This window comes from Dermacentor albipictus, chromosome 5 (genome assembly GCF_038994185.2).
Source record: "Dermacentor albipictus isolate Rhodes 1998 colony chromosome 5, USDA_Dalb.pri_finalv2, whole genome shotgun sequence".
Lineage (NCBI taxonomy): Eukaryota > Metazoa > Arthropoda > Arachnida > Ixodida > Ixodidae > Dermacentor > Dermacentor albipictus.
Genome location: NC_091825.1, coordinates 117,929,755 through 117,954,651, shown reverse-complemented (window position 1 = coordinate 117,954,651; position 24,897 = coordinate 117,929,755). Strand labels below are relative to the sequence as shown.

General features: G+C 45.3%; 1 protein-coding gene across 1 annotated transcript in view; it reads left to right on the top strand.

The window, feature by feature from the left end:
• Ipo9 (Importin 9) overlaps positions 1 to 17,221 on the top strand; it is a 55,865-nt gene extending 38,644 nt beyond the window's left edge. Inside the window, exons 20-25 of the mRNA XM_065449521.1 lie at positions 774 to 947; positions 3,746 to 3,912; positions 8,525 to 8,658; positions 11,070 to 11,185; positions 11,946 to 12,033; positions 14,349 to 17,221. Of these exons, the coding sequence (XP_065305593.1) occupies positions 774 to 947; positions 3,746 to 3,912; positions 8,525 to 8,658; positions 11,070 to 11,185; positions 11,946 to 12,033; positions 14,349 to 14,542 (873 nt within the window). The 3' untranslated portion in view covers positions 14,543 to 17,221. The remainder of the gene's footprint in view (positions 1 to 773; positions 948 to 3,745; positions 3,913 to 8,524; positions 8,659 to 11,069; positions 11,186 to 11,945; positions 12,034 to 14,348) is intronic.
• Positions 17,222 to 24,897: the final 7,676 nt, after the last annotated feature.

Below are 24,897 nucleotides of genomic sequence, written 5' to 3'. Positions count from 1 at the left end.
AGCAGGCTAAGTTTCTTTCGTTTGGCAGCTCTTTTTTGCATGTTTTTCTGGTGATCCAGTCTCTGACCTGCGGTCAACAACTTTTGTTATGAAAATGTAGGGTTATTGCAATAGAAAATGTGATTGCATTATTGAGAGAAAGTTTGAAGCTTTGTATTCCTGCCTTGAAGGTGCAACTACTCGGACAACATGGCTCTGTTGCTGCGTTTTTCTTCTGAATTTGTTTTCCACGAGATCCACTACTGTCACACTATGTGTCAGGGAAACCTTAAAGCGCTTATGTCTAATTACCCGCCAGTGCGGTGTCATGCTGCTATGCATGTGATTGCTAAAGGTCATAGAAACTTTGATCTAAGTGTAAGAGGTAGATTTACAATGTCACATGAACTCGTATTGCAATGTGCTGAGTAAAACTGAGCAAAACTAGTAACACGATAGGACAAGCCAGGCAAGGATGACAAGCCAGTTGTGACTTGCCATCCTTGTCTGATTCGTCCTATTGTGTTATCTGTCTTACTCAGTTTTGCTTGGTGCATCACAAGAATATTGAAACACCAACTAGTCTGATTTCTCACTTTACTCTCATGAACTAGAGGCAGAACACATTTTAGTTAGCCATGTACAGACGTGTTTCATTTGATGCCGACAGTACTCTACTGTGGCAGTTTGCAAAGCACTGTTGAGAACTGGTGCAGAAAAGCGCAGCTAAATTTTAAGAGACCTTGCAACAGTGGAGAAACTGGCTTCAGATTGGTGTTCTTTCATTTTCAAAGGTTGCCCAACATCTGCTGGACCCCAAGACACCAGAGTCTGCGGCCATGTTTGTAGGCCGACTGGTGTCAGTGGTCATTTCGAAAGCGGGCTTGTCCCTGGGCGAAGGCACTGAGCTGCTGCTGCGGGCTGTCCTCAGCAAGCTGCAGCAGAGTGAGACACTGAGTGTAATTCAGGTGGGTGTCATTACAACGAAGTGGTTTTCATGGTGTTGACTGGACGCCTTGGTTTGAGCTTATTTCATCTCTTTTATGTAGGTACATCTATTTCATGCTCATACTGGAATATACAGGAGGATGTCCTAGAGCACAGAGCTGTATGAGGACCTCTTGTCAGTATATGTATTGAGCGCAGCTCAGACCACTTACAGTCAAACGCCTCTATAACGTAGTGCTGAGGACCTTCAGCATTCTTCGTTATACAGTCAAACCTCAATATAACGAACCTCGATTGAATGAAATTTGCAATGTAATGAACTGTTTCAATTTCCTGATCTTAGTTTCATTGAAAACCGTGTATCTCTTCTTTTGCAATTCAACAAAGTAATTTCATCACACGCTTTCGATTGAACTAACTTTTCAGGCATGTACTTGGAGCCTGTAAGGCTGGTAATCTGGCAAAAAAAGTATAAAAATGTCGGCCAAGGCAGAAGCTAGTATTTGCAAGTGTCCTTCTGCATGAAGCGTTTGAGTGACAAATGCTTTTGAAGCGTGCGTGCGGAGATGCGGTATGCCGTAAACAACTTACGGAGGCCGTGAGGTGCGTGGCAGCTTGGACTACTCAGTGAAACACGAGAGCTGATGATTCCTTCACCGCAAGGGGCCTGCGGGGACGGGGTGCACCCACGGTAACGGTATCAAGCATGCACGACGGTTGGGGGAGAGGGGGCCGGAGAAGCGCACTTATCTGCACCTTCCCTCAGCAGTCGGGTCTCCTCATCCACCCCTGCTGTTGCTGTGCGTGACTTTTCATACGTCAATGACGCGCCGTATCTTCGAGGTAATCTGCAGCATGTGCAAAGGCCAGGCCGAGATGGTTGGTGCCTTGATGTGCATTGCGTTCCTGCGTGTCTCAGTGTTGTCAGTCACATAATCTTGTTTCCGAGGCACTATGCGAAGCATTCGCTCGCGTCTGACAGCGAGTGTTCATGTTCATCGAGTGATGTGTGTTCACGTTTGCCAGAGCATGCGTGACACCGATAAAACTATGAACCTTAATTCGTGTAGTAGTTTCATTGTTGTCGTCACCAACGCTATGCCTTCGGGGCAATACTGCGACATTTTTTTTTCTCAGGACGAATGTCGATATTCCTTTCCGATTTTGTTTTTCATTTGGGGGTGCCATCTGATAATGTGGCTGTGAGCAGTAAGTCTGGCCAGCCATGGCGCCCAAGCGTTACCATGCCACATAACGCAACACAGACAAATCTTGGATGCCATGAGCCACGCTGATGCATTGCTCTCTATGCCATCTGCACCACGTCTGCTGGCATGCATAATCGTGCTATTATGGCTCGACCATCTTGCGGTTTGTTGACAAGCGCTTACTGACAACATACTATTCACCAGAAATGCTCTGGAAATCTGTGGAATTGTTTTTGCTGCTGAAACTTTGAAACCTCAAATTAATGAAATTTGCAAATTAAGTTTATCACTGCAAGTACAACTTTATTATAGTATTGAGGTTTGGCTGTACAGGTCACTTTGTTTTAAAGATTGCCCCCCGTGAATGCAGATTAAGCATATTCAACAAGAGAAAAACCTTTATGTAATATGAATTCATGGGGGACCTAGCGAAATAAGTTGCTTTTATTTTTATTTCTTATTTGCTTTCATTTTTTTTGCACGCCTCTGCTAACTGCTATAGAGCTTGTTTGAGGGTGCTGGTTTTTGGTGCGAGCAGACGGCTAGCCATGTGATGTTTTTCATTTTTCCAGGCTTTCTTTATCAGTCCGAAAAAATAAATGGGCAGAAAGTACCTGGCTGAAAACGTACCTGCCTTAAGTTTCTTTCAACCTCCTACAATTCTTCATTGACAGCATGGTACTCAGAAAAGTAATGAAGAAAATTGCTAATTCCAATTGATTATTAAATTGAATAGCATCAACAAGAAAATTACTGGCAGCTATTCTACTCGATGGTGAACACGTGTGTGCATGTGTGCGTGTTCATGTGCACACACACTTCTACCACTTGGCCGGCATCCCACATCTTACACACATACACTTTTTCCTACTTTGGCACTCCTATGCTAACACATTAATAATTGCGACGTGCGTATAGTAGTGAAAAGCATTTCTCGGATGAAGACGTACAGCGCGGCCACGCTATGAAGGAAGTCGTGAGGCCTTCACAGCTTTCGCGATGCTTTTGTGAAAAATAGAAGCAAGATTTGCTGGTTCATTCAGTAGGTAAATTCATGTTGACATAATAAGCATTTGTTTATTATTTTCTTGATACCCTCGATAATTTGACATGCAGTTAATTCGGGCATCTTTTTCGTTCCCGTGTAATCCGAACTACGAGGATTTACTATACTACAATTAGCAACTGTGTACATTTGATCATTACCTGGGGCCTTATTCTCGGTCGATCACTTTTTGAGGTACTTTTAAATGATGTAATGTTAAGAGCAGTATGTTGTTAAACCCCAACCAAGCGTCCATGCCTGTGCAAGCATCCCTCTCCACTCGTCCAGCGATTTTCAGTTGGCGCCAACTATTGAGCATAGTACCAAACAAGATAAAGAAATGGGCATGGGCAGGACATGTAAATGCAAAAATGCACATGTACTGTGTATTGGGTTCCCTCTGAAGAACCCCAGTTGGTCAAAATGAATCCATAGTCCCCCGCTACAGCGTGCCTCATAATCAGATTGTTGTTTTGGCACGTAAAACCGCAGAATTAACCGAGAACATCCTAAGCCTATGGCCACGAATGTAAATCAATGCAATCAATTTCTCTCTCTATTGCAGAGTTTGGTGCTGGTATTTGCGCATCTGGTGCACACTCAGATGTCGGCAGTCCTCGACTTTCTGTCTGGTGTTCCGGGACCAACGGGCCAGTCAGCTCTGGCATTCGTCCTTACAGAGTGGTGCTCCAGGCAGACACTTTTCTACGGAACGTACGAGACCAAAGTCAGGTGAGCACAAAGGAAGGCTGTGTGAATGACATGTACACTCAGACACTATGGAAAAAGAAAGTGTTTCGGAAGTACTGAACTGTATTCAGTGGTTGAGGCACCGTCAACTTAAATTGAAGCACAAGAAAGTTTAAAATTACTAGTGTGAGTATTGTCATGTAGTAGTGACGGTGAATAATGCAGCGGTGAAACTGTGAATCACAAAAGTAACTTTTTATTTGGTCAACTTGTGTCCACAAAAGCAAGTTACACTCAAACACAGCAATAGCGGTGACGCGGACGCGGTCGGCGATCGACAAAATCTGAAGACCAGGTCAGACGCGTCGGGTTTTATATGTTAGTCATCGAAGTTTCCAGAGTAATCGCTGGTGCCTGCGTGTCTTCCAGAAAGTTATACACCATTTGCGTTGCGCATACATGCAATCGGATTACACAAGGCTCGGTGACAACAGACAATGGACAGAACCATCGATAACATGCCAGAAACTTCCGATACATGCAGGTGCGTCCTGCATTGAGCGATAACGTTTGTTAGACGATGAAACCTGGTCAGCTGATAAACAAGTACACGTGCCAGTATTATCTTTGCCTCCACATATGCTAGCATCTGAGACACTGACATGCTTTGAAATCTGGCGTAAAGAAATCTGGCAACTTATAAAAGGTTGGCATGGGGTTTGCACACTGGTCTTTAAAGCAGCCATGCCTGAGACATGCCCTAATTTGTAGTTTTTTTTTCTATTTTTATTTTGCTGATGGCACTTCACTCATCTGAGTCGTCATACACGCTACACGATTAAAACTGTTGATTACAAGTTGGTGAGCTTTCATCGCTTCAAAAAGCATGAATGGACAGAGACGAGTGAGGAACACAGGACGAGACCTTAATAACAACTGAAAAGTTAGTCTTTGAATTTACATGTACAGTAAAACCTCATTAATTCAACCCTTGTGAAATTGGATAATTTGGACTCGTCCTCTGGACCCTGCAAGTGTTTGCATTATTTAATGCAATCAAACTCGTTAATTCGGACGTGTTTGGCCGCACATTGGTTAATTCGGACAACTTTTGGAGATCGATGAGTGCCAAGCTTTGTAAATGTGCACCGCAAATAGCATTCACCGAAATCGTATGTGAATGACAGCAACGCTTGATCCCTGTTTAACTCTTTCGGGACCGGGGAAAAAACAGGCAATTCTGATGGGTGTCAAAAATTATTTTTTATTACGAATAGTCATTACCCTATATTGCTGCAATGTTTATCAAAATGTAGCTAATTAGATGGTCTTTCATGCATAAAGAAAGGTTAGACTTAAAAGTGATATATAATATTTTTTAAAAAATCTCAAATTCAAGATTTGCTGAAAGAACAACATAAAAAAGTTGGAAAAGTCATGGATATACAAGTGGAAAAACATAATAAAAAAAATTCAAGATATACAAAATGTGCTACAATGCCTCCTTTCTTGCTTGTGAAAATTTGGCACGCGTATCTACAACTGTCTTTTTTTTTGTGTGAAATCTAGCTTGCACCAGTGGTCAGCCACTCAGGTCCCACGGTTCTTGTGCCACTCGACGAAGCAGTTCCGGGCAGTCGTAAAACACAAGTGAACTTGGCATGTGCTGCAAAAGACATTAGTTTTGAGCTCGATTTTCTTCTGCTCATAGCACAGCTTGCAGTTTCTGCGTTTTGCCACTTTTTCCGGCTTGTGGAGTGCATGTTTTGCGACGGGTGGTGGAGGCGTGTGTGCTTGCTTGGCACCGTCAAGATTCAGAAGCTGCCGAATGAGCTCTTCTCTAAAAGCTAGGTGGTCAAACCCGGCAGTGCGTGCCAGCTCAGGAATCTCTGGGTGCAATGTGCGGTGAGCTTGAAAGAGTACAAAACTGTTCACACATGCAATATCGATGCAGTGGAAGAACAGAGTCTTCCACCACCGTACGCTTCTCATGAGAACATTATAATATCCAATCATTTGATCCGATTTATCTACGCCTAGCATGCCAGCATTATAATCATGGATCAACAGAGGCTTTGTTATAGATATCTGAGTCCAGGAGTTTTGCCTTCTTTCCCTTCTTTTTGCGGTGACCGTGTCATTTGCAGTATGAACCGTGCTCATCATGTTGACAACACGCCGGTCTTTCCACCGAAGGTACAGGATGTTCTGATCGCGCAACCATCGAATGTCGCCACGTCGAGCTTTTTTTTCCCACCGTGCATCCTTCAGTTCGGCAGGAAATCCTCGGCGATCCTTGCGTGTGGTTCCGCAAGCCAATGTTTTTCGCCTGAAAAGATGACTGAACAGGCTAGTAGAAGTGTAAAAATTGTCCATAAAGATCCTGTAGCCCTGATCAAGATATCTGTGACACAGCTGGCAAACTACGTCGAAAGCTAAGCCATGGGGCCCTGGCTGCTCACGCTTACCGGTATACACACTAAACTGCACAGTATATCCGGTGCCAGGGTCAGCTAGGACCCACAGCTTGTAGCCCCATTTTGTTACTTTATCTTTGATATACTGTCGGATGCCTGACCGCCCTTTCGATTTCACCATGCGCTCATCCACGGAAAGATCGCGATGTGGCTGGAAAAGATTCACTGACACTTCGTTCATGTGTTGCAGGAGCCACCACATGTATCGGAGCTTTCCTCTTGAACTTTGAGTGACATCGTCCAAGTCTGCAACTTGCAACATTGCGAGTAGAGCTATGAACCGGCGTCGCCGCATGATCCCTGGTGGGAGCAGACCGCTGTACAGATCTCCTACGTTCCAATACAGCTTCAGCCGAGGAACCTTCACAACGCCCATGTAAATTACGAGTCCGATAAACTTTAGCATTTCACTTGGGGTGACTTCTTCCCAAGATCCATCGGAACAAGCATGCGTTGGTTTTTCCAAAATGTGAGTCCAAGCATACTTGTTCGTGTTGTCACAAATTGTTTCGATCACATTCATCGAGAAAAACAGAAGAAAGAAGTCCAGAGCAGTCAAGAATTTCTTTGATCCGCTTCTGAGCGCCACGCCCACTTCTGCGTCCAAGTACACGCCAGGTTTCCGTCGCGGCGAAAACTCAATCCGCTTCTGCGCTGGCGGCAGCAGATCATTGCCGTAGCTTGTTGAGACCCTATCAAGTAAAGATAAAATAATGAGAACATATAGCGAGCCCGTTCACCTACTCCAGAAAGAAATGAATGTGGAACTATACTCACCTTCGGCTACTAGATGAAGTCCGTGGCTCATCATCATCCGAATCGGAGTCCGAAATAAAATCGGAGCTGCCGAAGTCGTCTTCAGACTCTTCGCTGCTCGGTTCATCAAAAAAATCCGTTGCCGAAGCAGCGGAATCGCGCGATTGACGGCGTTCTTTTCGAGCGACCGGACGCGAGCACGACGCCATTTTCCACTGCGTCCGCCGCCGCCGCAATCGAGAAAATTCTCTCTCGCGTATCGCCACCTGCTGGAAATGAAAGAAACTATGCCGAAACCGAGAGTCTAGTTCCTGACGACCTCCTAGATGGAGCTACATGTCCAAGCGCGCGGAAATTTGAACGGGGCAGTGCGCGCAAAACCGTCGATCATATAGGATCGATGGCCTATGGGCCGGTCCCGAAAGTGTTAAGCCTTCGAAGCCCTTTGCGCGTTTACCACTGCATATAACACCGCGTAGGCCACCGTAACTGCGTAGTCGCCATCCATGATTGTGTTGATAGTGACTGTGGTTTCATCTTTAGCGGCTGCAGCAAATAAATGGTATTTTTGTTATGACTCAGTGTGTGCGTCGGGCGCACGCCTTCGAAAACTGCGTAATTGCTATCCATGATAGTGTCAACAGCGACTGCGGTTTCGTCTGCAGTTGTTGCATCAAGCAGTTGTTTTGTTTTTATACGGCGTGCGCGTTGGCCCCGCGCCTTCAAAACAGCATGGTTACCGTCGATGCGTCAATAGCAGCCATGGTTTCATCTGCAGTGGTTGCGGCAAACATTTTCGCTTCGACTCGCTGCAGAGCTGTCGAGGCTGAAGAGCACTGGCTACATCAAGATGGGCGGACAATCTTTTGGGGACCAGCTCACTGGCGGAAAAATAATTGCACGGTAGTGATAACCATGTCTCAGAGAAAGATGTGTTTGTGTTCTTTGGCGCCGCACTGCGAACTTGCAAGGCCTACAGTGCTGTGAGCGCTAATCAGTCACGAGGTGACGGAAATTGCATCTTTCCGACTGCTTTTGTGCAAAATAGAAACAGGATTTGCTCAGTCATTCACCAAATAAAAAAGTTGATGTAGTAAGTATTTGTTTATGTTTTTTTGGTACCCTCAATTATTCAGTATTCTTTTAATTTGGATATTTTTTTCGGTCCCACGAAATCTGAATCAACAAGGTTTTACTATATATCAAGATTTTGATACATGCGCAGTCACTTTCAAATAAAAGCTTTTCAGCTGTTAGTAAGCGCTCGTACTGTGTTCTTCACTTATACCTGTCCGTTCATGTTTTTTGCAATAATGAACAATACATGATCTGCGCACCACTGACTATTGACAATTCGTTTTCTAGCAAGGGCGTCCTGTGTGTTCACATATGCTTCTTACCCCCACCCCAACCACTTGCAGCATACTGGCATTATGCAAGCTTCTGGAGCATGGAATTCAGACTAACGACTCTCGTTTGGTGAACATCAATGTCAAGGGGGACAGAGTGTTCAACATGAACGAAGGCATTCGGACGAGGTCGAAGAGTGCTGCTAGTACGTACAGAACTTCCTCTTCACAAGGTTTTTCTTTTTTTTTTGTCAACTGACTTTACAACGCGGCTTCTATTTCTCGCTTGTACCCTTCATCAACTATTTGAGCAGGGAGTGAAAAATAACGAAAAGGTCTTCACAGAAACGTTTAGGAAGTTAATATCTAGGCATGCATACTACACAATTGTCTCCACCAGTTCCCAGCCAGCAACGTCTTTGTGGAATGTTTCGTACGCTCACTTCACTGCATTATTTTGAGCCTCTGTCACTGACTGTATCAGTTTTGTGATGGCGGACATCGGAGAACGTGTGTGCATCAAGTTCTGTTCCCTCTTGGGAAGCTTTTGATATCGAAGTGTTTGTTCATCTCAAATTTGTAGTGCAAGATCAGACAGCCAACCATTTCTTTTACATTGAAGTGATGAAGCAGTCGCACGATGCAGTTCAAACAAATCACCCCAGTCTGTGGAACTCGGGCTTGTGCACCATGGCAACACTCCCACACGTACAGCACTGAGTGTGCAACACTTGCTGAACACTTGCTGACAAAAACAAGATAATGCTTCCTCACCCTTTCTTCTTCGCATTTCTTTCCCTTTATGGCTTATCTTTAAAACCAAAATGAGACCTCCAAGGAAAGCGTAGGAACTATAGACACAACAGTATACAAATTTATGCAGGTTCAATGCACATTTTCAAATCCATGTAAAATGAAGCTTTTGCAAGAAGCAGATAATTAAATGCTATAAAACTGTGAATCTTCTGCAACGCATTCTGCAGCAAAGCAATTCGGTGCCAGCCTGGGAAATTCGCAAGATGTGGAAAATCCCATTACGTGAACTACGCGACTGCAGGTTACACTATCTCTGGGATCTACCCACTTTTTATCATGCCATCTCTGGGATCAGCCCAGTTTACTGTCCCACTCTCTCCAAGACTGGCCTACCTTGCTCGGCAAGAGGCTGACCGAGCAGACACAACAAATTCTGGGGAAGAAGACATAGAAAGCTTCACTTTAGTAAAGGAATCATGCTCTTGAAGGCAAACATTTGTTGCACTGAGGTTATTTAGGTGCTGTTCGTTGTTACACTAGGTGATTCCGCTGAGTACAGAGCCGGCCACAAGGACACCTGTAGGGGCAGTACAGATGGGACTACATATAAGCTGATTCATTATGTGGATGCTGCCATGTGTGTCAGCTATTTTACGAGACAGTGGAAGCAGCCACACTCATCAAGGTCCGGGAGGGTTTGCCTACAGAGCTTCACATTTATAATACCCAACTGTAATTTTCTAACAGTCAAGGCCAGGGTACTGTTCCATGTTCAACTGTCATACAGACAAATGCGCATCACACATCATCAAAATGTGGTGATGTCAGTTTATTCTATGGTTAAAGGGACACGAAATTCAAATACTAAGTCGGCGTAGACTGTTTGAATATTATTTCAGAAACCTCATAATGCTTGTTTCATGCCAAGAAAAGACTTAGTTTACGAGAAAATTACATATGAAGGGTTTGAGCACCTTTTTCGAAACTCAAATCGCCTGCCACCTAACTGGGGGAGTGGTGACGTTGCATACGTCATCACCGCCCTTTGCTGCCGTCAGTGAATAAAACAGCGCCCGACAGACAGCTATACCGAGCCAAGACAGAGTGATGAATTCGCTGCTGCAGCTCCTTTTTGGCTAAGTGGTGTAGACTGCTCGGCATCTCGCAACATCACATGGAAGTTGAATTCTCTGCTACTCGCAATTTGTGCTAGTTTCGCGAGCCTGCAAAACCAGTGCAGCAGTACGCGATAACAAAACTACTGAAACGCAAAAGCGTGGACGGCGCAGAGTCGAGCGAAAACAAAACCTTTCGAGCGCCCGCTTCGTTGTCAAGGGTAATTTCAATGAGCTTTGTTTTCTAAAAATAAAATAGAACTGGACAAGTAGCATTTTATTTAATCTTATAATACAACACAAGGATGTTGTTTGCAAAGAATGGTTGAGTGCTAGTGCCAGAATTTAACTGAGGAGTGCTTTCGTCATCGGGCAAGTACTTGAATGTCCCGGGCAAGTCTCTACCCATGTCCCGCATTTACCTCAATTTCTCGTTTATTATGGCTCTGTTCGCGATAATATTGACGCCGCTATAATATTGATGCCTTAGAGATTCTCGAGCAATAATCTATCACTTTAGCTTAACCCAATATTTGCCTTTAGTGTCTTTAATGAATTATGCTTGGAGCTCTCTGCCTACATGTCAACTTTTTGTTTGCTTATAGAATAGTGAGCAGCAATGTGTGTAGAAAGTACAATCTGCATGTGATATCAAAGCAATACTTATTTGCCTTTTCACTGCAATTCGTATTTGCATTTCACAGTCTTTTTTTTTCCCCTAACAATTTCTTCAATGTGACTCCCAGATCCAGACCAGTGGACAGAGATTCCAGTCTTGGTCAAAATATATAAGCTTATGATTCATGAGCTGAGCAATTGCCTTGACCATGCAATGATGCACAAGGAAGAGGATGATTCTGAGGTATGGTGTTCACATATTTTCCCAATTGTAGATGCAATAGAGGGTTCACAGGATACTAAAGACAAACGCTCAGTGAATCCTACAATGTTAGATAATATTACAATTCACCTGATTTCAACACCAATTATGTTCAGGACTGCGGACAAAAATGCTTGATGTGGTCCACATTCTCATCAAAATTCATTTCTACTTCTCTCAAGTCAGTTTAATAGTATCAATTCTGAGGTATACATTTATGCCCCTATTTATCATGACTGTCACAGCACACTCGTAGCTTCCAAATAGCACTGTACTTTAGCACCCTGGCCTTTTCGTTAGAAATTAGTGTTTGCTCTTGCATAATAGAATGCCTTACCAGTAAATGTTCGTATGACTGAGGATGTTAAAATACTCTAAACTCATTCGTTGAATTCGTTTTCATTCCATTGATTTTGTCTGAAACATTCCAGAAATGACCTTTTTTTTTTCTTAGGACATCACTGATTTTGATTTTGTTTTGTCTTTTTAAACTCCTTGAGGTTGTATTCCTGCTCTTATGTTTGTCTTGTACCTTGTTGTACACTCATCTCCTCGGTCCTCGTACTGCAGTAAGCATTAAATAAGTGAAAATAAAATAACATATCACTTTGGCTTGATGACATTTGCCCCTTTTATGTCCTTTTGAAGAATCTTGAGATGACTGCTCAAATACCTGAGCAGTTGGTAATCGTGATTGTGGACTTTTCTCTCTCTCTTTTTTTTTCTCTCTCACTTTTTCCAGGATGAAGAATGGGAGGAAGAAGGAGAAATGGAAGGGGATGCTGCAGAGAACATTATGCGTCACTTCGCACCTGCCTCAGACTATGCAGGTGTGTTCAGTTACCTCACACTCATCTCTGCAAACAGGCTTTGACTTGAGCCTCTTGGTTGACTAACTGAGGACAGCACTACCTCTGAATTGAAGGAGACACTGTGCTTCGGCAATGTTCCTCTAAGATACCTATGATGAAGATTTGCTTGAGAAACACCTCCTCAGCAATTCCTCGTTGTAGGACACACCACGGAGGCCCCTGAGAAATGCCCCTTCAGCATCTTTCAAGGAGTTGCTCAAGATATGCCCCTTCACGTCAGCAGCCTCTCGTTGTAGGAAACTCCAACGAGCTGCTTCAGATGTAGTCCTTCACCTCAGCAACTCTTCGTTGTAGGACAGTGCAAGAAGTTGCTTGAGGTGCCCCTTCATTTCAGCAACTCTTTGTCATAGAAAACTACAAGAAGTTCCTTGAGGATTGCCCGTTCAGATCAAAGCAGCTGGTTTGAAATATGCCCCTTTACATCAGCAACTCCTTGTTGTAGGACAGTACAAGGAGTTTATTAAGAAATGCCCCTTCAGCAACTTCAAAGCCATCCCTTCATTTCAGCAGCCCATCACAAGGCTCTCTGAGGAGTTGCTTGAGGAATGCACCTCAAGTAACGAGTAGATGCTGAGAGCACTTGGTTACACAATTTTAGCTCAGAATTTGTGGAGGCTTGTTATCCAAGTGCAGTAATCACTTCAGTTGAGCCGTGGGGCTGTTTTATACTTTGTGGAGTTGAGGTCGAACGTAGGAACACTTCAGAGTACGAAGAGTCGTACTCCTTTACTGCGGTAGGTGTTAACGTAAGTTCATTGCAGGTGAAATGGAATGGTAAGATGGAGAGTCTGGCTACTTGGTGACAGTCCAAGGATTCGACACAAGCCCTGCCCTATAGGGGTGTTGCTCAAATTCGTGTGTGTGTATCCGACCTTTATCTGGATTGCACCACGCCAGTGGAGCAGCAGTCACTCGCTAGCACTTTTGCAGCAGCCTTAAAAGTCAGAGATGTGACCCTAACCCACATTTCGCAGCGAGTTGTGACCACGGCAGCTTCAGGCCAGGGGGACAGGGCGAGTCTTTACCTTGAGGCATTTACTCACCTTAGTTATCCACACCAGCAATGGCAACAACAGAAAAAAACAAAGCCACAGCAGTGGAAGTGTACCATGCGACTGATGCAAAAACCGCAAAATGAGGAAAACACATGAGGCTGATAATGGCTTGGCTCACCTAGCATAAATCTGCGCTCAGGCCCTGGGGCGGTCAGTCACTCACAAATGCCAGCTGCTGCAGGGGAATGGTGTGCCGCGGTTTTCGCGGCCGAGATGAGTTGCGGCTAGTCGCAAGCTTGTCAGCCCGAAGACACAAAAAAGTATCGAGTGAACTGCTCTTCTCCCGACCGGTGGAGAGGGAGTCACCCCAGTTCAAAGAAAGGAGGTAATGAGGTGCTTTGGCTGTGACATCGCGGCAATGCGGGAAGATATCGGAATGCGCATGCATTCCCAAAGCCCATAAGACTGAATTGTACCTGCCCGCTATGCCTCAGTGCTCCGAAAAATAATTCTCAAGGGGTGCCTCTTTCGCTCTTTTAACTCGTTTCTAAGTGCATCATTTATTAGGAAATATAGAGTTACCAGAGACGTTTAGGTGAGCTGCCATGTTTGTGGTGCCATGTTGTGGTGCAGACTTTAACCAGAGCTGTTTTGCATGACTTACCATTATCTGCTTATTTGTTGTTGTGAAGTGTTGGTAGCAACAGTCATTAACATTCAATGCCCCCCCCCCCTTCTTTTTTTCGATGAGAACATTTGCAAAATACTTCAAACGCGCCGTAGTTGGACAAAGCATTCCAACACGGCGTTATTAGCGTTTCTACTATTGTCCATGGCTCCAGTCTTCTGTAAAGGTCCTATGTTTACAAACATGCTAAAACTTCTCTATTTTAAAACTTTTGCCTCCGCTGTAAAATCATGGAAATGAGCGAATGGAATTTCATGGTGGTGTATTTGTCATTGACCTAGAGTCACGTGTAGTTTGCCTTTTCTCTTGAAGAGGAGCTTTATTGTTCTGCTCTGCAGTATGCATTCAAACTGGCATTAACCCAACTTGCCACCAGATCCTAGCCAGCAAGAGGTGGCTGGACAACCTATAGCTCGCATTCATGATGGAACAATGAAAAAAACTGAAAGTCAGGAGAAAGGAAATGCACAAGTACTGTTTGTGTGCTCTCTCCTGTCATTCTTCCATTTGTGCTGCTCTGTTGTGAAATTCACTATGGCCGGCCCACAAGTACCGCACTGCTGAGTTTCGGCTTGTTGTGTCTAATGCAGTGTTTGACCCGGACGGTGATGACGACAGCGATGACCCTGACGCCATGGCCGATCCCATCTCGTGCATGGACCTCCAGTCGTGCCTCGTCCAGTTCCTTGTCAGCCTTTCCCGGCAGCCATTCTACGCCAAGTTTTCTGAACACCACACGCCTCAGGAGCTGCAGGTCCTCCAAAACGCAGGCGTGTTGGCGTGACAGGCGGAGTCACCGCCGACTCCGCGTCATCCTTGACTGCTCCAGTTCCTTGTACTTCTTGTTCAGGAAGTGTGAAGTCGCACGAACTTCTGCGTCATGCTCCTCTTGACTCAACTCCTGTAATTTGTACATACGAAACAGTTGAGGCGCGGGTAAAGAAACGCGTATGGTAGATAGGTGAATGCCGCATTTGTAGTAGTGGTGCTTTTTTGGTCACGGCTGTATAGTTCAGTTGGAGGGGGTTATTATTCGCAGTACATATTGCCACGTCAATCAAAGAGCGAAAAAATGGCAGGTCTGTTAGCAAGAGCCAGACGAAATGCTACATCATCTATGCACTGGCATACGACTTCCAGTGGTTGTGTTTCGCTTTTGTAACTGTGCTGCATTGCTTGGCCTGACCAAAGATTGTGGGTGGTTATGTAAGGCCGCTCGTGAGCAATTACTAAAGTTACCGGAGGTAAATGTTGGCTGAAGGCTAGGAGGCATTTGACTTTGCCAGAGCAGATTGCGAGATTAAAGTCAGCTACTGCATGAGGTACTAAAGTACATTTCTTTTTTTTTTAGTTTCACATCATTCTCTGAAGCATGGAAGCACATCTATATGTTATGGTAGCCTCTGTTGGCAAAGGAAAGTGGTGCAGATTGTATCTGGGACATACTTTATTTTTTTGCCCAGTATTTCCATTCTGTAATGGTGACATTATTTTTTTGTTATGGCAAGCCCTAATTTAAGCCAGTTTGTATGTTGAGTTGCGTTAATTAATTGAACTGCCGGAATGGAGACAGGTGCAGTGCTCCTGGTGCTTTGGGTATGGTGTTTGTGACGAAATACGCGTATGATGCTTGTTTTATCGTAAAGCATTCGGTTATAAGGCGTAGATAAAAGTGTACTTCGCAGCCCCTTGTTTTTTTTTTTTTTTTAGATCCCTTTTTTTGCGAAACATAGATTGCGATACTTATCCTGTGCCCTTCGGCCGGATTTCTTTTTTTCACACCCATGTGATGCATGAAGTGATGAATATTTCTGAAATAACTCCTTGTATTTCTTATTAAATGCCGTTGCGATGCTGGGTGCTGTAGCTTCTTTTCCCATGTTACGTAACCATGTTATTCTACCTGTAACATTGCAGGAAGTTCTTTATTAATTTACTGCATGAGGAAGTGATTGCTAACACCAGTTTCCACCTAATGAAAGGCCTGCTGCCTTAAGAGGGCATAAAGCTTTGAGCTGCAAGTCAGTGACTTCCTCAGCTATCGGTGCAATCGGTGCAATCTTTTTCTTGTACAATCATTGGAACAGCGTCTAAGGACGGTCTTGCATTATCTTGAAGTTAGTTTGTGCTTTGCTATGCTGGAGGCTGACAACCTAGGATCATGGCTGTCCTTTTGACATAAACCTTTCAGTTTACTGAGTGGAACGTGAAGCCTTGGTTGTGCGGGATGCTGGGAACAGTGCCCAAAGTGTTTTTAGTTGTTTCCTTTTTAGAGACCCCTTAGTGATCAGCTCAGCAATATGATGTAGCACGGTTTCTTCCTCCGAAATTGCAGTTTTTGAGCCTGTCATAATATATGATAGTGTCTTATTGCAGCACACTAAATCTAAATATCTAATTACGATTTATATTTTAGTAATTGTATATATCTTACCATTCGCTTGTCTGAAATAGAACAGACTTGTTTAATATAATTACTTTATTTGTTAGCCTTCTGCAGTTGAATCTCTCCATCTTGAGAAAAAGGAAAAATAAGAGAGGCGCTATTGACAGTGCACTTATAAAGTCTAAAAATAGTTTTGAAAGTAAAATAAAAGGGAAGCAGCATTTTATTGCATTGTTACGTTTAACTTTAGGCTTGTACAACAATGTTCTCAAACTGAAAAGAAAACATACAGCTTGCGTAAGTTCATCCATGTCTGTTACTCAATGTTCCAGACTAAATAAAAGTGACGATTAGTTTTATTTAGCCAGCTTTATTTTAGTCTTGCCTTATTGCTTATGTCTTAAAAGCTTGGGCCCTGCACACTTGAGAATTGCGCCGTTTTGCCGCTGGGATGAGTCTCAACTTTTCATGTGGCAGCTTTGGCTTGTATCTGTATGTTTGTTTCTCATGGCCCAAGCTACACTTCCGCTTCGATGTAGATGCAATGCTTGAGCCTCCTCAGCTTTTGTCGGATTTCAAGCATGTTTAAACGAAGGCCATTCTTAAGGAACAGCTGATTAGTTTTGCATGAAGCTAAAACGAATTGCTTTGTTTGCTTAACAGGTATGGTATGATGGCATGTAAATAGACAAATTTTATACTGCTGCTGTGACATACTTTATTTCTTAGTATCTGTGTGATATATATAAAAAAAGGAAGTGTTTTGGCACAAGTTGTTTGTACTACGAGAAGACACCATGACGGCACCTCCTCTGACCACTGACTTCTGGAAGAGCAGTCAGTAAATGTAGTTATGTGTACATAGTAGCAGCAGTTTCACTCTGCCTTGATAGTACTGTGTGCGGGTGCCCTGCGTGGTGCAGCAAACCTTTTGTGTGCCAAAACTGGCTTGTACATGTCTCATGCAACCACGTGCATTACATCTCTTGAAGTTCGGCACTGTTCCTTGACACTGGACTTTAGCATTTTCCCACCTGCGTTACTGAACAAGATTATATGTATTTTTTTTTCAAACACTCTGTGTATTGTTCTGCTGTCTTTTGGTTGTGTTCCATTCAGTCAGTGTCCTCGCATTTTCTTGTTGGCCTGGGCATCAAAGCAAAGAATTATAGTGACGTTTCACTTTGTGAATGCGAGTTGCACGCAAGCATATCGTATCGGTGCTATTCCCATACGCTTGCGCGTGACCCACATTCCCATAGTTGCGGGTCGGTCGACTCAAGCTCTGACTGCCGCCACTTGCGTTGCTGCTTCATCCTCACTCAGCATTTAGCCTCTCAATCGCCAGACGAACCCGGTACATCTATAGTGCACACAGAAGCCATAACAACTGCCAGAGAAGGTGAACCCAGCCAGCGCCTCCTAGATAGCAGGCCTGTGCACTATGCTTCGTGGCATCATGTTACGTGGACCGAAATTTCCATCGCCACGCCCGGTGTGACGAAAGCGGTGACGTCAAAATCACCGCGGCTTGCTCAGGAGCGTCCCCATTAGATTGTATGACAGTCTGACAAGGTAGCATGACATCACAGATCGAAAATGCATCGACCTTGTGCTATCTAGGAGGTATTGACCCAGCACACCAACACCTGCCCTCCTCCTTCATGATGCTCCTCCTCCTCTCTGCCTCGCTACTCCTCTCCATCTCCAGGTGCCCTCCTCGACTGGCGCTCGTTTCCGTCCCAGCTCGGCAGCTTCCAACCTATACCAGTGTCATACATACGCTTCTGATCACGATCAACAATGGTCGCTGCTACACAGTCTAATGATCCGGATAAAGTTATCCTCTGCAGATCAGAACTGCAATTCTCAGAACTGCATAATGCCTTGGCTACAAATTCAGATTGGCAAAATACGGTCAAATTTTGACAATATTTCAATTTTTCAGCTTACAATTGCTGATGAAATGGTTTACAAGCGTTTTTTCATTGAGCTGTCCTCACTTTTTTTTTTGCCATTTTCAAAATTCTGTGCTAGAGGGCTCAGACGTCGGCCTGCCATTACGGTCAAGAGGCTGATCGTGATTGTCCGAATATGGATCCTACAAGATCACGATTGCAAATCACCATGCAGCAACACTTGATCCGGATCAAGCTCAATCCGGATTGGCCTCGATCGTGATCAGAAGTGTACGTGTGACACCAGTTTTAATCTCGCCGATTTCACCGACGGGGCATGTACCCCTGAGCACAAAAAAATTCCGCACACTTTGTGCGTTGAATGTACAGGCATCAGCACACATGTTGCTCCTACCGACCTTCAGAAAATTTAGTCACATGCATTGCACGTGTGCTCAGAGTCGTTCAGTACAAATCGCATTGCAGCTATGTCTTGGGCATAAGCGTCAAAACTTGTACAAGGGTGTACAGAGGGTAAGCAGTTGATTCCACAAAGTACAATTGATGTACGCACACATGCACTCAGCATTGTGCAAAGGAGCAGCATGTGAAAGAGATTAGTCATCAGCATGCTGCGCAGAACACGTTCCCATCGTTTGGTGCTGTGAACCAGGAAGCACATATGGTAGTAGCATGTTTTCCAGTTGAACATGCATAGGTGGGGGACTTGAGGACAATCTGACAAAATACATACGTGCTGAAACATACTTGCCAACTCCCGAAATTTTCGTAATGTTTATGAATTTGAGCTCTTGTTATAATTTTGCAAATGTTGCATCATGTTCTGAAAAAAGAATTCTGTTTCTGAAAACATGTCACACATCGGTCTCTGTACCTTCCGTTGAAGTCTTATGGTGAAAGGATGCAAGAGGGACACTTGCTTCGAGCAAGCTCATATAAACAGTTCCGGAAGCAGGCGAAATCGGCAACAGGTAAGTTGCTGAAGAACTCGCATGTGATCAAAAACAGTTTGTTGCTTGTCATTAGTTGCTGTTCCCTAGAAGTTTGCTGTTGCCTGGTGCGCTGTGCCTACAGTTAAATCCTCGTTACTCAAGTGTGTATGTATTCCAGGAAAGACTGTGTGTGCTCAGGGTAAGCTTTAAATTTTCTTTCTATCTTTCCCTCCCCTGCCTTAAGCGAGATTATATAAGGTAAACTTGACAGGTTGGCTGTTATGCCATAACATTCCACAACATCTGGCAAGCAAACCCTCAGAAGCACTACACCCGACGACAACTTTCTGTGGCAACATAGTGATAGCTATGGAGCCGAAGCACGAATTTCTTCACTGTGCGTACGCACGTAGTCCGGGGATGGAAGAAACTGGAAGCTGCGTAACGTAAAAAAAAAAAAAAGTTCACTTTATTATTTTTTTTGAGGATTTATTTCATAGCAAATAAAAGGTTTGCTTAGGAAAATGATTTTCGTTTCTTGCTGTTCCTAGTTTTCTGGCTTTCTGGTGTCCATGTCTGGTATTCTTGGTCCTATATACCACCAGCAAAACCTTAGGACTACTTGGTGTAGCAATGCAAGGGCAGATGCTCTGCACTCGTGGGCGCGTGAGCATAGCTTTGGCTGTGCTGCCACAGAATGTTGTGTGCGAGTATAGTAGGTTCCACATTTTTCTATGGTGGCCCTTCTTACCATTCGGTCAACAAGGTCTGCTTAAATTTGCATCACTCAAATAAACAGTTGCCTTATATACTTTGAAACTGAGACTTTCTTTGTTAGTAATGCAATCAGCATGGCTGTTGGCAACCTGTGGCCAACTATGAGGGAAATTGGATTCCACTAGAACGCGACTTGCCTGGTGTAAAGTCAATTGATGTGCGATGGTCTTTCTTGAGAGCTTACATTTTGACTACTGACTGCAGGGAAGCGCTCTAGCACCTATAAATATAGGTATGCTTGAACAGCACCAACACTGGGGAGCATGGCTATAGCATGGCGTGGAAACTGTGAAGTCTATAGCGGCATTGGGACGTGTGCGTAGTCTATACCAACACTAATTTGTTAGGCAACTATTAATGGAATCTCGGCACTCCCTATCTTGCTTGCAGCATTATGTAAACTATCCAAACCGGCAGGTATGTAAATATACTGAAGCAAGGTATGTAAATGACTGCCTGATGGAGCACATGCATGTGCTAAATGTACCGTATATACTCGAATCTGGCGCGCACTTTTCTGATATAACGGGTCCAAAATTGCCAGGCTTAGCTTGGTTAAGCCAAGAATGCGTTGCATATTGCGCGGTCTTTTTTTTTTTTTGAGGGCGAGGTATTGCTTGGCAGCACTGGCAGGTATAAAAAAAAACTGTCAATCATAGCGCAGCGCCCCTAGCGGGAGGAGCGGGAGTCAGGTGGTGGCTGCGGCCGCGCGCGAGTTGGGGCCCAGCTTTTCCTCCGTGACGTCACGCGCTGGCGCAGCGCCCCTAGCGGGAGGAGCGGGAGTCAGGTGGTGGTTGCGGCCGCGCGAGTTGGGGCCCAGCTTTTCCTCCGTGACGTCACGCGCCGGCGCAGCGCCCCTAGCGGGAGGAGCTGGAATCGGGTGGTGGCTGCGGCCGCGCGCGACTTGGGGCCCAGCTTTTCCTCCGTGACGTCACGCGCCGGCGCAGCGCCCCTAGCGGGAGGAGCGGGAGTCAGGTGGTGGCTGCGGCCGCGAGAGTTGGGGCCCAGCTTTTCCTCCGGCTGTCGTGACGTCACGTCACGTGGTTGCGCTAAAGGTCAATGGTGGCTGCCCGGCCGCGCCCAAGGGCTGAACTGAGTGATTGCAATATGCAACGCATAAAAATGCGTGCGCGTTAGAATCGAGTACGACCCTAAATCTGCGTTACCACATCGCCATCGGCATTTCAAAATGGCCACCTCGTATGCGCTTCGAGCCTAGCAACCGTAGCCTTCTCCGTGTGCTTAATCAGTGCTTCTTTTGGCGTAGGTTGGTGCACCGTCTCCCCGTTTTGTGCATGGCGTTTTCTGCATCAGCATGGAAGTGCCGACTGCTGGGACATGCGGAGCTCATCGCGATGCCGCAACTAAAAGGAAAGCGGTCATGTGTGCGGAGACGGACGGAAATCGGTCCTGCATCACGGGCATTCGGAGTTCCCAAAACTTGCGTGCGGGACTGACGCAAACAGGAGAGGCGTTCTACACCGGCGGCTGCCGCGTACGGCGCGTTCGCGCGGCCCCTATCACTCTTGGGCAAAGTTACACCCTTTGGGGTGCCCCTTCTGCCACACAACGATAATCGTTATCTGCCTTGATGCGTTTCCTTTCTTGAAAACGCCGCGCCCGCTACTTTCCTGTCGGGAATGCTATCGTGCTGATAACGCACATGTCGTTCGTTACTGGAAAGTAGCGGGCTCGCAGCGTTGCAGAAAGGAAACGCATCAAGGCAGATGACGATTATCATTGTGTGGCAGAAGGGGCACTCCAAAGAGTGTAACTTTGCCTTGTATGTACACTCTAAAAACAGTTGCAACTTTTGGGGTGTATATTTGCCACAGAACGATAATCGCCATCTGTCTTGCCCGCATTTCCTTTCTTTAACTCTGCGAGCCCGGTATACTTTTCGGTAACGAACGGCATGCGCGTTATCAGCATGACAGAGCATTCCCGACAGGAAAGTAGCGAGCGCCGAGTTTTCAAGAAAGGAAACGCAAGCAACGCAGATGACGATTATTGTTGTGGGACAAATATACACCCCAAAGGATGCAGCTGTTCTTAGAGTGTATATTGAAAGCGGTCTGCGACGGAGACAAGACTCTATACGCATCTAGGCGCACCGTGCTGTGTTCTCGTACTCTTCGCGTCGAAGCCAGAGGCCGCACAAAGGTCAATTCCCTCGCTTCTACTGCTTCCTCACTCCAGCGTTTTGATAAAGTTTCCGCGGTCGTTGAGTGAGTCGTGTTCATGTTTGCTTGTTCGATGGGGGCGAAATGCGAAAACACCCGTGCGCTTAGATTTAGGGGCACGGTAAAGGAGTACTGACACAAAAATTTGAAGTCGAGATAACTTGTGAGATCGATTTAGTGGGTCACACACACATCGTGTGTAAAATATCAGCGGCGAATATCGCTTAGAACATATTTAAAATCAATTTTAAAGTACGTGCGCGCAGTCAACCGTAAAACAGAGCACCTCGCGACATTGACATCACCCGGGTCTGTAAATAGCCAAGAAAACGCTACGTCGTGTGGCTACGTCACGAATTTTCGTTGGCTGCCGTGCGGCTTTACACGTGCTCTTTACACGTGCTCGCCGTCGCCGGCCGCAATATCCGAGTCGCTGCTCTCCAGTGGGTCAAATTGAAAGTGATTGGCCACGTCTAATACGGCGGCGACTCCCACATGCAGGAAATCGTCGCCGCTGGACGACGAAAACGAGGACGACGATGATGGCGAGGACATGGCAAACCACCTGCAGGCGTAGCAGACGACTAGCAACACGAAGCTCCCGTGCCGGCGCGCCGCACGCTGGCTTCGCGGCAGAGCATACGTCATGGCTTTTTGCGAACACGTGACCACTTTGTTTACACTCCCGGTGGACCGTTTCGTTGCTCTCTGAAACCGAAACTTGGACTGGTCGCTACAAAAAAGACTGCAGATAATTACCTGTCGCGCTCTGAAGTAAATGAGGTCTCGTGCCGTGATTACTGGGTCATTAACTACTTATTAAAGCAGAAAAAACCACATGGATTTTTTTTTGTGTCAGTACTCCTTTAAAGAACCCCAGGTGGTAGAAATTTCCGGAGTCCTCCACAACGGCGTGACTCGATCATAATCAAAAAGTGGTTTTGGCACGTAAAACCCCATAATTTAATCTTTAATTTCATATTTCCTTGTGCGCGCATTACACAATGCTTGTTAATTTAGTTAGTAAGCGAATGTTCAAAAGTTTATGCGGCCGATAAAACCTCTATACTTACTTTTCGTATAGCTGTCTACTGATTTGCTATCGTATTAGATGCTTCGCCTTTCGGGCGAAACTGCGACTTATTTTTTTTTTTATCGCAACTTCAGTGCATTGGGAGTAAATCGTTTGCTTTTTTCCAAACGAGAGAAAGTTGTGTTTCTGTATGAAAGAATGAGATGCGCGGTATTCTAAAGGACTTTTCTTTTTTTTTAGGTCACGTCATACAGGTGTGCGTTACAATCGATCGGGCCCGTTGCAATCGAGTAAATGCGGTGTTCGCATACTTGGAAGGTATGTGGCCACATTTTTTTTTTATCCATTCATTGCCTGCACTTGTGGCTCAGCCGTGCTACGATACACAGGTAATTGCACATATGTTTGCTGTAGTGTTTTCCACAGCTACTGATTTACCAGTAGGTCTAGCGACCTTTTTTCAAATTTTTAGCTTCGGAGATGCATGCTCGAGCTTTGCGTGTTACAAGCGTCTTTTATACGTCAATCTAAGTAATGTGCCATTTACGGGCAGAATACCCGTTAAGCGTCCGCAAAGAGAACGTGGTCCGTCAACGGGAAAATCATTACGAATCGGGGGCTCTGCGTAGAACCCCCTATAGTCGCAAAGGTGTGTGAATAGAGAGTTATATAGTTTAGGGGACGCAAGCGGCTTGCGTACGCAAGAATAGGGCCGACAGCACTGCGCATGCGCAGTACCGCCGCCCCTAGTTCTTGCATACACAAGCCGCTTGCGTCCCCTAAACTATATAACTCCATCGCGTCGCCGCTACTTTAGACATAGCATTTAGAAATTAGCGATCTAAAACTAGCGAGCACACGAGGGAGGAAATGAGCGAGGGAGGGGCTTTCCACATAAACGTGCCGTATGCTCAATGTTTGCGCAGGTCTGAGCGACATATGTTTGTCTTTTTTGTTTCGTGTCACTTTCAGCTACATACTGCTACACAGCTGTGGCATTTACAGGAGAGTGGGGAACTGAAACATACTAGCCGATAAGAACGCCGTAGCCGAGTTTCAACAACAAATGTCCATCCGCTAGGGCAGGTCACGCACCTGCACGCACCTGGCTGACCTTCGCATCAAGCGCCGCACTCTGTGCTCGACCGTGAAAGAATGTCGCTCCGTATAACGTAGCGACGTTACCTGCATAGAGTCAACAGACAACGAAGCCAAAAGGATTGCACTGAAATCATTGTCTGTCGGCTTTATATGGTCGTCTATCCTGGAAGGGCAAAGCGACCCTCGGTTTGCCCTTCCTCTCGTTCAACCTAATGGTTGTACGTCATCGTCATCATCATTATATTTATGTACATTGCCAGGACGAAGGCTTCTTCCGGCGATAACCGATTACCCTCCGTCTCATTACCAGTTACAATTACCACCTGTCGGTGTATCTCATAGACGCCGTCGTGACACGAATGCCGTATATTTGGCCGGGTGCGAGTATGATGGAATGCTTCAAGCTCATGCAATGCCTGGGACGTCACGCGCCGAAGCGTGACTAGTAACCTCCTCAATTGTCATTGCCGGATGTACGTTCAAACGTGGCATGTTACACGGTCAGAGCACCCTCCAGTAAGAGAAGGCGTGCGTGCATCAGTCTGAAACAAGCGAACGTATACGAAGGAGGAATGTGCGCGAGACTTTATGCTTATCGCTAACATGGGCAATCAGATGACTGTTTCCGCAAATCCGATTGATGTGCTCTTTCTTTCTTTTTCATCGTGATTGGCTACGCGGCTGTGGTCCTTGTGAGAGTCACAAAAGGAAATAAATAACAAAATACATACAAGCCGAGCAGAACGATGGAGCCGAGTTTTACCGACGCTTAATTGTGGAGATAGACATCCGCTCGCGCAAGTCGAGT